Source organism: Notechis scutatus, chromosome 5, assembly GCF_049901735.1.
Source record: "Notechis scutatus isolate UNSWTSFEM ecotype Mainland chromosome 5, rNotScu1.2, whole genome shotgun sequence".
In the NCBI taxonomy this organism is placed as follows: domain Eukaryota; kingdom Metazoa; phylum Chordata; class Lepidosauria; order Squamata; family Elapidae; genus Notechis; species Notechis scutatus.
Window position 1 is genome coordinate 26,413,504 of NC_142013.1, and position 17,024 is coordinate 26,430,527.

The 17,024-nt window shown below is 33.6% G+C and overlaps 1 protein-coding gene across 1 annotated transcript in view; it reads left to right on the forward strand.

The window, feature by feature from the left end:
* Nucleotides 1-17,024, forward strand: part of ARHGAP31 (Rho GTPase activating protein 31) — a 120,666-nt gene that overhangs the window by 75,577 nt on the left and 28,065 nt on the right. The window contains exons 2-5 of the mRNA XM_026681881.2: nucleotides 3,183-3,285; nucleotides 5,549-5,693; nucleotides 10,682-10,764; nucleotides 13,029-13,136. Coding sequence (XP_026537666.2) covers nucleotides 3,183-3,285; nucleotides 5,549-5,693; nucleotides 10,682-10,764; nucleotides 13,029-13,136 — 439 coding nt within the window. The remainder of the gene's footprint in view (nucleotides 1-3,182; nucleotides 3,286-5,548; nucleotides 5,694-10,681; nucleotides 10,765-13,028; nucleotides 13,137-17,024) is intronic.

Here is a 17,024-nt window from a genome sequence, read left to right on the forward strand (position 1 = left end):
ATCTCAACAAGACTTCCAAAAGATACATCTTAACTGAAACATCGCAACAAAATAGTAAAATCCCAGGAAGAGAAAGTGGAAAAAGAAATAAGAAGAAACAGCTTGGGACTATTTGGATTATTTGGTGATCTCTGGATTCTTGGTTACTGCATTTGAATGACTAAAATCAATTGGGTGGTTGTTTAAAAGTGTTTAGAATGGCTCCACTTTTAGAAGAACTGAAAATGGAACTTTAAAAGTACAAAGAAGATGCACAAGAAGGGAGAGGTTCTTTTGGCTTCGTATTTCAGTTCTTGGAAACGGAGATTTGGAACTATGAGAAACAACAAGAAATGCCTGCAGAACAAGAAGATTGGGACAAAGAAGAAGCCATCTTTAATGAACAAGTAACTCTATTTGGGGGGAAAAAAGAAAAGGGGAGAAAGACAATGGAAAGTTTAAGATTGGGAAAAACAACCCAAAAAAAGAATAGAGTGAAAAATAAGTATAAAATCAGAAAGCAACAGAAGAGGGAAATGCAGAAGAGAGAATTAGAAGTAGAGAGACAAGGAGGTAAAAAGGGGAGGGAGAAGAAGAGAGGGAAGAAAGAAAAGAAAAGAAGTTATAAAGGACAGAAACAAAATATAGAGAAACAGGGCCTATTTAGACATAATGGGTGAAAATTTAATTGAAAAAGGGATTCTGCAAAGGTACATAAGATAGTATTGTTATATTAGAAATAGAAATAATTTCAGAAAATACGAAACAATGTATGATTAAAATGTTTGACAAAATAGTTATCGTAACTTAATGGAATGCTTGTCAATAAATAAATGTAACAAAATGAATATTTAATGATTTATAAAACATATGTGAAGAGAAATAAGGGAAAAATTAAGTATGGAGATTATACGTGTCTTTAAGGAAGTATGATATTTAATTGAAAAGAAATGTTAAAGATGTTTGAGACTTTAATGAATATTAATGATAGAACTGAATTGGAATGGAATTAGGGTTTTAATTATATATATTTACAGTCCTTTTTTTTTAAAGAATATAGTGTGTATTATAAGAATGTACCAAGCAGAATCCGATTGGAAGTTATGTATTATGTATTATATTGAATGTCATAACCTTAAGGTATATATCAAAGTTTAAATAAGAGTTGAATGGATAAAATTAAAAGATATAAAGGTGTCATACTCCAATTAGTAACTACAGGAGAAAATTTGTTTAATGAGAAAAGATAATATGAAATTGAAACAGAACAGACAAAAGTATAAATATAATGATTTGAATTGAGATGAGATAATCAAAATAAAATTGAGAAAATTAAAAGAGGGGAAAAACTATATAGAAAATGCAGAATATAATAAGATATGGAATAGAACACAAAAATGAGCATGAAATTGAGTTTTGTGTCTGTATAAAGAAGTGCAACAAGGACCAAGCCATTTTCAAAAAAGATGTTTTACTTGTATTTTGTGTGTGTGAAAACCCAAATAAAACTTTAATTAAAAAAAAAACATATCATATAAATGCAGCTATTTCTGTTTTGTTCCGAAATGGAGGTTAAACTTAGGATTTTTTTGTACTGAACCAGAATGAACATTTTGCAAATATTATATTGATAAGACAAATCATAGATTACCTTTATTTGCATGCAAGGCCAGAATCTAGTAATGTTGCTAAAAGTTTCAATATTTTATTTTTGCTGTTTTTTAATAATAGGAATAAGATGGCAGAGCAATCTGTAAATGAATATAAATATCTTTGTTAAAGAGAAAATGCATCTATGAATGCAAAGCATCAATTCATCTATAACTATGATACATTTTCTGGAAAACTGTAATTTACAGAAACCCGCACAATTGTATTAATTGGTAAAATTTTAATATAATGAGATAATTATTTAAGCAATCATATTTATCCACTGAAGTATATCGTGTACTTGAGCTAGACCTGAGTTTTTCTTACAGGACAATTTGTTTACTTAGTTAAATGATTAGAAATATATATTTACCACATTATGCTGAAACCATAAAATAGAAATAAAATGGAAAAGAATGGAGTAAGTGCTTGAGAGCATTACTGTAAAACATGACTACAGACTATCTTGTTCTTGTAAAAAAAATCTGCTTTCCTCAGTGAGATAACTAGAAATAACACCTTTTAGAAATTCAGAGCAATTATTTCTTGTAAATTGGGTGGATTTTTTAAAAAGAAAAATAAGAAAATATTGTGAGAAATTATGATACAAATATTGTTTGTTTTTAGCATCCTTTACCAATATGTGTTCATTTTACTATGATATAACTTGCTTTGTTTATGAAACTGGTGTATTGTATAGAAATGAAATGTATAAGTTGATTAACATAATAATGAGAAATGACTCCATTGAAGTTACTTTAACTATCCTAATTTTTGCTGTAGCTATAGCTACAAGCTGCTGAATAATAATAAAGTGGCATCCTTGTAATTTTGCTTATGTATGATAAGTAGGCAGGCAGCAGTTAAAATTAAAAACAAAGTGAAAAACATGAGTTTAAAAGAAAAGCCTTTAATCTCCATAATGGACATGATTGGCTAGAGAATTCTCAGAGTGGAAGTCCACACTTCTTGGCAAATTTGAGAAACACTGTCCTGTAGAAAGTATTATATTTCAGAAAAAGGCTAAAAGAAGGTAATGAGACAGAATGCACATTTTTCCACATAAAAAAGGTTTTCTAAAATTAGTCTCATTCTCTGAATCCGAGCTACGGTGCTTCTTTTGATCCCTTATTTTTATCTTTGTGTAAGCATTTGGCTTTTGTAGGGAATGAGATTTTTCTCGCTCTTTCAGGTATTAGTTTATTTTTTAAATTTTGGCATATTGCCAAACCTAGATTATTTTTTTTACTTCTCATGTATTACTGATATATATATATATATATATATATATAAAATCATAAAGAAAATTCCATATTTTCCCCCAGACTTCTGTCTAGAGATAAGCTGGCAAGAAAAAAAAACATTTAAGATATTGTTCCATTTTACAAAGTAGAACCATATTTGCCATACATATGTTTAGTTTATTTTGCTTTTTATTCAACAATTATTTTGATTCATAGATGTATCATAACTGTATACTCTTTATTCATCATCAGTAATTTTTAGTAACAAATATTAATAATGATGTTTAATTTCTTCTCTCCTTCTCATAGTTCCTATAGTACTGAAGAGCTGCGCAGAGTTCATTGAGACTCATGGAATTGTGGATGGAATCTATCGGCTTTCTGGTGTGACATCCAACATTCAGAAATTGAGGTAACAAAATTGAATCCACGTTAAGCCTCTTATGCATTTTGTTTTTCATGAGATGGCTATAAATATAAATATGTGGATTGGACCTTGATTTTTATTTAATAATATAGCACTAAAATATGAAATGTAGCTACAAAATAAATTCAGAAACATCTTGAGTGTCGTTATATGGGAGTTTTCAACAAGACCCATGTGATTTAAACTATGTAGACATTTGAATGTAGTTTATTTTATTTATTTATTTACTTTCTAAGACTGTTTACTTTACTAATGAATCTGGGAAGCTTATGAGGAGTAAAACAACAGAAAAGTAAGATACAAAAGGCTAATAAGAAAAACAGTATCAGGGGAAGAATGATATCTGTATAAAAAACAATGGGTTCACACTTAACCCAAAATTTGTTGAAAGAGGCAGATCTTTGACATCCTCTTACTAGTTAGTGAAGCTGAGGCCATATGGAGCAATGGTGTTCCAGAGGACTGGCACAGCACAGAAAATACAGGTTTCTGGAATCTTCTAAAATGACATTGCTTAATTTAATGGAACCTGGAATGTTCAATTCCTGTCAGATATTATAAATGAGAAGTGATTCTCCAAGGTGTATGCCATGTTGATATTCCCCCCAATAGTTCTAGTAATTTTATTACAGTCATAGACAAGCATTACAAATAAATATTTTTTAAATGATAAAATTAAATTAAATTTTAAAAAAGAAGATAATATTTAACAACTGTTAGTAGATTGTCAGTGGGCAAAGTCTACCTAATTTTGCAGATAGTGTAACAAAATTTAGCTACCTTCAAAGAGACATTGGATTGATCCAATAACAGAAATTGAACATAAAAACAGGCTGGTGTTTCCCAGATATTTTATCAGGTCAGGTGTTATGAGATGGGTTCGTGAGTCCTTATAGAAGATACAGAAGAATAAAATGTGAGCAGAGTTTTAATAGCCCCTTGTCCACAGGGGCACAATCTGAGCTCATATGGGATATATATGTATTTTAATATCGACCCACAAAGACTGCTGTGGGAAGTACATATCAGTGTGTTAAAGTTAATACCCTTTGGAGATTGGGGACAGTTATAAGGTGTAAATATTTTGCTGCTTTGCAAAGAGGAGTTTGACTGGTCAAGGAAATAGTCTTAGGAAGAGCAGACTGATCTTGTTGGGCTTCCAGATCCTTGATATGTTGTTTGAAGTCATACCCCATTATTAAAAGTGTTTTCCGGGAACAGCCAAGATACTGAAGTTTTTGGGTGTTGGGAGTAATACTGATTCATAACTGTCCTCTATACCAGTGATGGGATTCAAAAAAATTTACTACCAGTTCTGTGGGCGTGGCTTGGTGGGCATGGCAGGGGAAGGATACTGCAAAATCCCCATTCCCTTGCTAACCTGCTTTCCAGCTCTGTTCTCCTGTGCAGGGCAACAAAAGAAGACCCAGCCAATCAGCTGGGACTCGGGAGGCAGAGAATAGAAGTGGTATTTGCCGGTTCTCTGAACTACTCAAAATTTCCGTACCATTTCTCCAGAACTGGTCAGAACCTGCTGAATACCACATCTGCTCTATACGAAAAAAACTGAAACCTGCGGGGGAAAATGTTGATTCTATTCAATCATTAGAATTGGCACTGTTTGCAAATGAAATCTTGATCATATTCAGAGGTTTTGAAAGCTATTTAATTCTCCCAATTCTAGTTTTTCAAAGCTCATATAATTATTTTTCATTTTTCATTTGATTTATTGGTGTTAAGCAATGGATTCTTGATCTTTTATCCACATAAAGAAGTTTCATTCATTATTTTTCAAACACATTTTTACATGATGGTGGTGATAGAATACGTAAGTTGAAAGGCTTATTTTCCTCTACATATTTATGTGTATGTATGTTTATGTCTATGAATCTGCCCTTAGACATATTTTGAAATTATGGCCAATAGTTCATCGGTGGCTTATAATGGATTGTCTTCATGTAAGTGGCATTTATACCATACTAATTACAGTATCTGAAACTAGAATATGTAGAATCCATGTACTTCTTAAGGTTATGATAGGTTTCCATGGTGATTCTAGGTGCCAAACAGGTTTTCCACGGCTGTAACAGTATTATACTATCAGTATTATACTATTATACTAACAGTATTATACTATCAGATATTTGTTACCAAATCAGAATACTTTAAAAAAAAATGAAAATATGAATTTTGTTTCTATCTCATTCTACTCACTAACCACATTATTTCTCCTACTCTGTTGTTGCAGACAAGAGTTTGGATCAGATCAATGCCCAGACCTGACTAGGGAAGTATACCTACAAGATATTCACTGTGTTGGATCACTTTGCAAGTTATACTTCAGGGAACTCCCAAATCCTCTTCTCACATATGAACTTTACAAGAAATTTACGGTGAGATGTCTCTGTTCCATTTTTTAAAAATTTTCATTGTGGATGAAGGAGTTATTGCAGTTTTACAATGCATTCTGTTTTTGTGCATGTAGTAACAAGAAAAACAAAATTCCTGAGTTTTCTCAAAAAGTCTGAGTTTCATCCTGTGCTTCTTCCCAGGCTTTAACTTAATCTAGGTTAAATGCATTTGTAATTATTTAGCCCAAAACACACAAAATAAGAATAACATAGCCCATGATTTCCCATTGTTTTCCATATGGCAATTTTTATTATAACGGAGGGAATTTTTTTAAATAAATGGAAATAAAAATATTACATATAAATTAAACACATATACAATAGTTTTAATCTTTGTTTTACCTAATTCTTTATCCTTTCCCTGTCTTCTTTTTTTCCCCAAAGGGGGCAGCATACAGTCCCTAGCTTGTTACTCTAAGGCTAAATACAAGCACTGATTTGAATTGTACTTTTTAATGTTTAGTAAGCCCACACCTGGTATATTGCATCCAGTTTTGGTCACCACATTACAGAAAAAGATATTGAGACTTTGGAAAAAGTGCAAAGAAGAAGAAACTAAGATAATTAAAGGCCTGGAGTCTAAAACATATGAAGGATAGTTGCAGGATTTGGATTTGGATAGTCTAGAAAATATAGAAAAGAAGGACTAAGGGGGACATGTTAACAGTATTCCAGTATTTAAGAGGTTGCCACAAAGAAGAGGCGGGGTCAACTTATTTTCCAAAGCACAAGAGGGCCAGAAACAATGGATGGAAACTAATCACGGAGAGAAGCACCCTAGAATTAAGGAGAAATTTCCTAATGTGAGAACAATTAACCAGTGTGGGTGCTTCACCGCTGGAGATTTTTAAGAAGGGATTGGACATTCACTTGTCTGAAATGGTATAGGGTGTTTGGCTTGAGTGGAGGGCTGGACTAGAAGACCTCCAATGTCCCCTCCAGCTCTATTCTGATTGATGTTTGAGATAGAGTGGTTTCTTTCAGAGAATACCAAACTGAATGATAAAGCATTTATTTTTTTGTGACCCATGCAAAAGCAGAGGAAATGTTATCAAGGAAAACAGGTAGTTCCATCAGCTGCTTCACTTGTCACCACTTGGAAGAAGGGTATCTATTGGCTTGGAAGATCATGGGCATCCACTTGTAGGAAGGCAACATCTGCAAAATGGTGAATATGGCCCAACTCCCATCTTTTTTACATGTATGTGATGTTGGTGTACATACAAAAGAAATGGGGTTTGAATCATAACAGCATAGATTTGGCCTACTGCTGCATAAGTATATCTTACGAATGACAGAAACATCAAAAAAAGTGATTATCTGTCAAAATGAGGGACTTGATCATAGGTTTGAACTAATTTGAATTGTTTATGTTCTATACAATTTCTTTTTTTTCCAAACAAAAGTTAATAATATACTAATTAAATGTGCACATTATTTTTACATGGCTTTGTGTATATGTTTGTGTGTACGTGTATGTGTGTGTTTGTGTACATTTTCATAGCATACAATTTTCTAATATCTGAAATTTTGTGCATAGTATTTACTTGTAGAAATATATCACACAGTTTGTAGAAAGGTAATTATTTTCTGGTTTTCATTCTAGTTTGGGAAATATGAATGAGGTCAGTTCATATTAGAATATTTAAAAATTTCAGTAAATCTATTTTGCATGTAATGGCTTTTGAAAAAGCATTATGTTCTTTCCCAGTACATAGTACTCCAGCAAGCAAACTGAGTCAAAATTCCCTTTCGAATATTTTTGTTCATGGGTATTCTGCTCAATGCTGTTTTGACTACTGGTCTGGTCTGCAACTGGTAAGGTGCATAAATCCTGACTTACAGTGCAGCATCATTTTACACATAAATGGTAGTATTAATGCAAACATTCAAAATAAAAAGTAGAGCTTATTCATATTTCTGGAAAAGTAAAGGTGAACTTAATTGACAAATGATAGCAAATGATATATGATAAATAATATCTATGATGTGACAATGATGATAACGAGTACTGATGTTTAAAAAGTCAGTTGACAACATCTGTTATAAAAGTTGTCTTATGCTGTCTGTGTAATTTAAACAGAATATTGGTTTTCTGCAGACTGTATATTCCCAATACATTTTCCCTCAAGTAAATATCATGGATATCAATCATGTACTAGGTCACTTTCTCCGTTTGCTGGAAAAAAAGGAATGATTGTTTTTGAAACAAGGGATGCAATTCTAGAAAACCTGTGGACTGAGACTGGAAAAGAGTGGGATTTTTCAAGTTTTCATTATCCCTATTAAAATCTGAAATTTCCAAGAAGTAGGTGCTCCAGAAAAATTCCAGCTATAGGGCTCATCATCTGCATTATTTAATACTTAAGGTCAATGAGAGCCTTTATAGTTTATAGATATCTTTTTAGACTATTATCCAAGAAGTGGGAAAGGACCGAATCCTCTGGTTAGGTCTTCAGATGTTCAGACAGCTATTACATTTCTTTTATCTGTAGACTAAACATATCTCAGTCTTTTTTCTATTCTTTGTAGGGCTTGGTTTCCAGACCTCTTGCCATCTTGGTAGCCTTCTTCTGAACTTGCTCCAATTTACCTTTTTTTTTTTTTAAAATAGTGATGCTCAAACCTGGGCACAAAATCCTAAATAACATCAGAGGTGGGTAGAATAGAACATTCCTAAATAACATCAGAGGTGGGTAGAATAGAACAATTATTGCCATGATCTGGATTATATGAATATGCTAATCCATCTCCAGATAGAATTTACTTTTTAAGCAGCTGGATCACACATTTTGCTCAATTTTAACTTGTGGTCAATAAGGTGATCCAGATACTTTTCATACGTTTTTGTATCAAACCAATTTCTGCTTCCTATATTTATGTAGATCTTTACATTTCTTCCCATTAAATTGCATTCTCTTCATCCATAATGCTGTCCCCTAGGTAAGCTTTCTCTCTTTTTAGGGACCAAATATCATTGTTTAACTAACCAGAGGTGTACATGGCATACATTTGTTTCTTTACTGTTCTGTCAATCAAGTTTTAACATTTCTCAAGATTAGTTCTTCAGCCTCATAAAATACTGTTTACAAAAGTAAAAAATACATAGGCACAGTGCAAAGGCTAGAAACAAAGGTTCAACACTTACTATCAATGCAGTAGCCCTTCATTTAAAAAGTTTCCTTCAGCCTGATCTACCTGCTTTTCATGTCTGCCACAATCAGTCCCCGTATTATAATGGCCTTAGCTGAATTGCTATTCATCTCCTTTTATTCTGCCTATAAAGTGGGATCAAACAGTATGGACTTTACTTATTGTGTTCCTGTGAGAACAATATGAAAGCTTTGATACCTTAAATAATTAATTTTATGGTCCTTTGGTGCAAGCAGAATAGACTAGCTCTTGTCAGATTTTATACTTACGTTCCTAAGGTGCTCATTATTGTATGTATATATAATATATTGCAGTGCAAACCATACAACCTCTATGCAGGCATTTAATTATGATAGTTAATGTTTAATGCAGCATAGTCCTATGTTCCCACGTGTCCCAGCACTCTCTATTGGATTGCTCTTTCAAAATACAGATAACAGGAATGCCAATGTTTTTTTTCTGCAATGCTTCTAAAATAATGCATTTCTTTTTGACGGTGATTTCCCCCACTTCTTCCTGGTTTGTCCTTGTCTTTTAAATAGATATATTAGAATTTTAAAATGAAATGAATTTTTAAAGATTTTATCTCAGAAAACAAAATTGTAGACAGAACTGTCTACTCCTGGGCAGCCTATTCCTAATTTGAGGGATTTTGAAGGAGTTTCAGTTTAAGCAGCCATCATGTTCCTCTATTCTTATCAATATATATTTTGGTGAATAGCTGATCTGTAGTAAAATTTTGCACTACTGTCTTGTAATTGAAGTTCTAATTTGGTAAGCGAAATTAATGAGTAACCCCAAAATATTTGTCTGCAACAGAATGGGGGAAAGTAACTCTCAAGCAGCTCTGAGTTGCATGTGATTGACTTCTAGTCACAGACAGTCCAAATAAGTAGCAAAATTGCACGCTTTCAGGAGTGGCTGCCTTTTGATTGTATGTGAATATGAATTTTCTTCTCTCAGGAAGCCTGCCACAAAGTACAATTCTAAGTCAAACTTACACCTTCTGTTAAATGCAAAATGCACCTGCAGGGAGAGTTGGTAATTATCTCCTATGAACAGAGATCATGACCAGAGGTGGGGGAAAAACCCAGTTTGAAATGGTTATATTAGTGATGGAAACAGATTCCTCAATGGAATCCAAAGATGACATTTCTGTTCAGTTCTTGAAGGTCATATGCTGTACAAGTAGAAGATTCATTTCCAGTCTTTGACATATCCAGAACAATAATAATAAGGACTCGTGCTTCAATCCTCAGAGAGCCAATTCAAGTTGTTATGGACAAATGGACAAATAAACCTACTCTAAAGATGTTTTCTTTGCCCTACTATATCCAGTATTTTTAAAAATACTTTCTAGCCAGCATTGTGTTCAATGGTCCCATGTAATCTGGGAAGTGCCAGTTTCTGGAGAAATCTGATTGAGGTGGTGACCTCTTTGGCATTCATAATATGATCATGAGGAAAACAATGTCCTTTCCTAATATACTAATTGATATATCACCACTGAAATGAAAACTTTGGATAGTACTCATGACAAATAGTTCTTGGCAGATCTATTTTTTGTGCAATTGCTTAATCTCCTTATAAGCTGATGATCAACGTCACACTCCATTTTTTTAAATTCCCCAAATGTCATTATTTCCTAATAAGTATTACAATTATTTTGCTGTTTTCCTTGGTATCTGCAGACATTATTATTTCCATGTTTGTTTATTTTGTGCATCAATTTGGTAATGATATTGTGGATGACATTGTTTTTGCCTTCAAGAAGGGGTTGTGAACTAACTGAATTCTTTTTGTTGATGTCTTTGCAGGAAGCAGTCTCGTGCTTCCCTGAGAAAGAGCAGTTGGCCCAGATTCAAAATGTCATCCAGGAACTTCCACCATCACATTACAGGTAAAAGAAAAAACTTAGTAGTTATTGTGGGTTGCAGGCAGGTAACATCAGAAAAATATCCTTTATCTGAGATTGCTTGGTTTTTAATTAGTTAAAAAAACTGAATAGTCCACTAATAGCCCACTAATCAAATAATTGCTCAACAACTTAACTATATTTTTTCAATATATTTTTATTGAAACATGCAGGATGTTACATTATCAGGACTAACCATCTCTGTTCCCCACCTATCAAAATCATCTTTTTCCCAGGCACCTTCTTCCAGTGCTTTTGTTTAATGCTTACTCATCTATTATTGATGTTTATTACTATATTCAGATCTCTATCACATCATTTTGAAATTCCAGGAAGCTTTTTATTGTCAAGTAAAATATTTTCAATCATAAAACGCTTTTTGTTTTGAGTCTGTATAAGCATTGTTGTAGATAATCGCACAACCAGCTGGCTCCTCAGTCAACATGGCTTCAAGATAATTCAGATGAGGTTTACATAGCTCAGATTAAATCTATTTTGTGTCTTCTCCTCATTCAATTTCAAATGTTCAGTGGAGAGACATGGGACGTGAGTTTGTGGGGTCCCAATGCCTCCCAGGAGAGATAAATAAGAGTAATAAGAAAACAAATATTTAAATGGAAGGTGGGATTGAGTATTTAACCAATGCATTAGTAGTTAAAGTAGTAGACCAGAATGAAGAAATTGAAGTCCTCATGGCCCAAATTTTGCTGCAGCTCCCAAATCCACTGGGAATCAATGTTAAATTTTTAATTTTTAATGTGACATAAGATAGGAAATATAATTAAAGGCAGTGATCTCATTAGCTGCAATTTATTAATTAAATTTTTTGATAAAAATATAATGAAGTGTAGTGTCTGTTCTTAAATATTTTTGCTTTGACTGCTTTCACTTTTTCAATAGAACATGGATCTTAACAAGCCACTCAAAGGTCAACATATCTAAGAAAATATCTACATTTATTGGTGACTGGAAATCCCTTATGGACTTTTTGCATTTAGAAAAAGCCTGAACTCATGATTTATGGCTTTGATTATTAGACATTAGAAATTATAAAAAGAAAGGAGTCACAATGTAAAGTCAATTTATAACTATACTTGTAACTGCTATTAAGAAGATGTATTCATATATTTATTAATGAAATTTGTATACTCACTGTTGAGGTAATTCTCCGTTAGGAGAATGAGTGCATACAGGGAGACATATTTGAGAGTAGTGTTTGAATAATACACACACAGCACACAGATACACTGTACAGTAAATGTAGGTTTTTTACTTTCAATAAAGGTTTAAGCAAAGTTCAAAACACAGTCCAAAGTCATTCACAGGTATGATCAGTCAGTTTTTAGTCCAGGGATAATCCAATAACAAAGTCCAGTGTCAAAAACAGTTCAGTATCAGACTTACATCAAATCCAAGATTATCAGTCAATTAGAAGGAACGGCAGAACTCTCCAACAGAAGGAAACAGAGACTCACTGAGACTTCTTCTGAGACTAAGACTAAGACAACCCAGGTTTCTGGCTCCATCTTATGGCCATTTGAGAAACCACACCCAATTACAATTTTTTCATTCTTAAAGATGCAGTGTTAAAATGTCTATCCTGGTTTATATATTTCCAACCCAAATAATTGTTAGGTGACTCATATTCCTAACACTCACCTATCTCACCCAAAGTTATATATATATATAAAACCAAAGAGTGGATAACAATAGGTGCATCAACAATGGAGCCATCTAAGCATATCAACTGGAGCCCCAGGCCTCATAACATAACCAGTCTTGAGGGTCTTCCAGAATGTCAAAAGGGATGGAGCTAATCTAATTTTGGAGTGGAGGACAGGAGAGAAAGTCCCATAACATAGATGCCACTTCTGTATATTATTTTTCTTTCTCTTCTATTTTTCTGCTTTTTTTTTCTTTTTGCACCTTTAGTTTTTGCATTCTTCTCTTTTCTTTTTTGCTCTAGTTTAGTTTGTACTAGTCTTATTCTGTTTAAAAATGTCAATAAAATTATTGTTTAAACTTTTGTAGCTATAACCCTAGCTACAAATGATTGCACATTCAGTCCCAATACAGCTTAGTGTACATAAAATATGCTCAATAATTGGCAATCGGTACATATTTTAGTTTACACATTAGCATTGTGTTACTGCGTGTTACATTAGTTGTACCAGTTCCAGATGGATGCATATCCTGCACATTGTAATAGTCATATTTGTTCTTGGTTTGTCTTGACTACTTTATTTCAGGACCTTGGAATACTTAAGCAAGCACCTGGCACTTCTGGCATCCTTCAGCGGCATGACCAACATGCACACCAGAAACCTGGCTTTAGTGTGGGCACCTAATCTCCTTAGGTATGATAAATATGCTTACTGTTTTGCTTTATCCTAAAGGCAATACCGAGAAAGTTAATGGAAGCATATAATAGATGTGCACATAGGAACTTTGTGGATGAATCCAGCCGTGGGGGAAGAGCATAAAATCAAATATGATGGTGGAGGTGAATCTCATCAATTTGTTGTTTGTTTTCCCATTTTCATGGCCATAAAAACTGATGAGGTGTTCATATATAGTTCAGTGACCCACATTTTATTGGAAAAAGTAAAGGAAATACCTGAAAAAGTTGTAAATCTGAAAAACTATAAAATATATATTTTAATAAAATATTCAATCAAGAGTACATGTAAATTTATTTTTTAATATATATATATATATATATATACATATACATATACATATACATATACATATACATATACATATACATATACATATACATATACATATACATATACATATATATATATATATATATATATATATATATATATATATATATATATATATATATATATATATATATATATATTCTGAGGTTATATATATAAATAAATAAATAAATAAATATAGTTTGTTTCAAGAGACCAAAACTAGAAACAGTGATGTGAAGTTGAATTATCTGATCAAACAAGCCAGTGGTCTTCATCCTGTGGTCCGCAGACTCCTGGGGGGCTACAATCAGATGTGGTTTTCAACAGGTTCTGATCAGTTCTGGAGAACTGGTAACAGAAATTTTGAGTAGTTTGGAGAACTGGCAAATACCACATCTAACTGCCCCCCCCCCCTCTATTCTCTGCCTCCTGAGTCCCAGCTAATCAGCTGGGTCTTCTTTTGTTGCCCTGCAAAGAAGAACAGAGCTGGAAAGTAGGTTAGTGGGGTGGGGACGGAATGGGATTTTGCAGTAACCTTCCCTCAGGAGTGGAGTGGGAATGGAGATTTTGCAGAATCCTTCCCCTGCCACGCCCACCAAGCCACACCCACAGAATTGGTAGTAAAAAAATGTGAATCCAATGGGATTCAAAAAATTTTACTACTGGTTCTGGACTTCCGGTTTGTCGGCTTCGCTAGCGGCAGGGATTTGCGATCCTGCGCGATCCCTGCCATGCTAGCCGCTTTGGTGTCTCCGATCCGTGGATCTGGAGGCTGGGGCTGCCACGAAGAGGCAGCCGAAGATAAAGGGGAGCTGGTGAGGGGTTTGGGGGTGTTGCAGACCCCCTTCCCAGCCGGCAAAACCCCCTTTCCCCAAGACGGTCGAGCGGCGGTCTGTAATGGCCGCCTCAAAGAAGACGGCAGCTGGGCAAGATTGAGCAGGAGGAAGAGAGGAGAAAGTTGTCAAGAGAAGGTTTTTTTGGCTGACCCAGGATTTTAAGAGGCGTTTAATCCTGAGAACTATGGTTTTTTGAACAACACTTCATTTCCAGAGGAGATTACAAGCGGCAAAATTGAGTGCTGAAAGGGAAAGTTCACTCTCCTTCCTTATGGAATCAACAAATGGCCATTGAGAAACCTGTTGTTTTTTTATAAAAGGTAAAAACTTGGCTTCTTGTTTTAAGTGGGAAGAAAGAGGACAATATATATATATATATATATATATATATATATATATATATATATATATATATATATATATATATATATATATATATATATATAAAATTAAGATTTTGTTGGAGGGGATGCCTTGAAGATTTTGAGACCAGAAATTAATTGCAATAAGGCTTTAAAGTATAGATTGGAGCTTTTTTCCTTTCCCTTTGATACCTCCCCAGGAAGAGAAAGTGAGAACTTTGTGTATTGTTTGGACTGATTGACTCTATCTGGATCTTTGGGGAATTGCTCTAATTTTTGAAACATTTTGGTTGCTTTAAGAAGAAGAATAAAGAATGGCTTTATCTGTTGATGAACTTAGAGAATATGAAGAAAGAAAGGACGCTGTGAAAGAAGCCTTTCTCTTTTTAGAAATGGCGCTTGTTAATTATCAAATACAACAACAGATGAAGGAAATGGAAGGAGAAGAAGAAGAAGAAGACGCCATCTTCAATGAATCTAAAAATTTAGTTAAGAGAGAAAGAAGAAAGAAAGGCAGGAAAATGAAGGACTTAAGACTTAAAAAAATACTTAAGAAAGGAAAAAATAAGATGTAAAACCAACTCAATGTTAATGTTATTGAGCAAAAGGAGAAAGGAATACAACAGAGAGGGGAAGCTAAAGGGGGAGGGAAAAAGGTTAGGTGGGATAAGAAAGGAAGGGAAAAGGGAGGGAAAAGCCACAAAGGTATAAAACAAGATGGGAAAAAAGGAATTTTGTTTAGGGATAAAGGGTAATGTATAATTTTTTAAAAAAAGAAGATTCTGCAAGGTACATAAGATGGTATTGTAGTATTCGTATTAGAAATAGAAAACTAGAATGTTATAAGAATCAACAAAAGATTAAAATGTTGAAATGTTTAGTAATGATAGATTTTAAAATTTAATAAAAGATTAAAAGGAATGTTTAAAATATTGAGTTTAATTAAAAAGTTTAATTTACTGTTGTTTTGATCTTATTATAAACTCATTATTGTAGCACTTGTTTCTTGAAATAGACAATTGGAATGTTATAAGATTTAAAATTTAGATTTATTATTTAATTATATTAATTATTATGGATTTATTATTTTCTCTCTTTAGAGGTTAGTAGGTTATGTACTAAGCAGAATCAGATTGGGAATTTTAAATATTTTTAGGGGGAGGATAGAAAGGCATCATACCTTGATCAGTGATTTCAGGAGAATTTTTTTTTTTTTTTAATTTGCTCTAGGGAATGAGATAAATGGATAATTTGGAGAATGGACAAAAAATATAAATATAATGATTTAAATTAAAATGAATTAAATAAAATAGAAATAAGGAGAGTGAAAAGCGGGGAGAAGTTATATAGAAGATATAGAATGGTAAATAAGATAGGTAATGGTATATAAGATGAGCACGAATTTAATTGAAGTCCATACAAAGAGAGGTAATCTGGGGCCAAACTACTTTCTTAAAAGAAGTTTTTATGTTTTTGTGTTTTGTGTGTCTATGTTTTCTTTGAGAATTAATAAAACCTCGGAGGAATGTTGGATGAGAATAATGTTAAACAAGACAGAGAGGAATGAAGATGATATTGAAATGGTGAAAAACAGAATGATGTTGTATAAAATAATATTTTATTTGACTTGTAAAGTTAATAATGGAGGTTTTATGTATTTAAAGGTTAACGGTGGTTTGTTTGTCCTCAAAATCAATAAAATTTGTTTTAAAATAAAAAAAATAAAAAATTTTTTTTACTACTGGTTCTGTGTGCGTGGCTTGGTGGGCATAGCTTGGCAGGCATGGGTTGGGGATGTGGCAGGGGAAGGATACTGTAAAATCTCCATTCCCTCCCCACTCCTGGGAGAAGATTATTGCAAAATCCCCATTCCCTCCCCACCCCACTAACCTGCTTCCCAGCTCCGTTCTCCTGTGCAGGGCAACAAAAGAAGACCCAGCTGATCAGCTGGGACTTGGGAGGCAGAGAATAGATGGGGGTGGGGCCAGTCAGAGGCGATATTTGCCGGTTCTCTGAACTACTCAAAATTTCTGCTACGGGTTTTCCAGAACTGCTCAGAACCTGCTGAACACTACCTCCGAATTCCACCATTGGCTACGATGTCATCACAGGCTTGAAGCCTTGAAGAAATGTTATGATTTAAATATTGAGTTCAGTCTTGGGAGTTCATGGCCACAAAAGATATTTAAAGGGGATTTGTGGTGAATAAAAGGTTGAGAACCACTGATATAGGCCATGACTGGAGAAGGGAACCAAGCCTGTTTTTTGTGTTTTTCTCAAAGTATATACTAAAATGATTGCTGAAAAATTGGCTCTAGTTCCACAGTATTTTT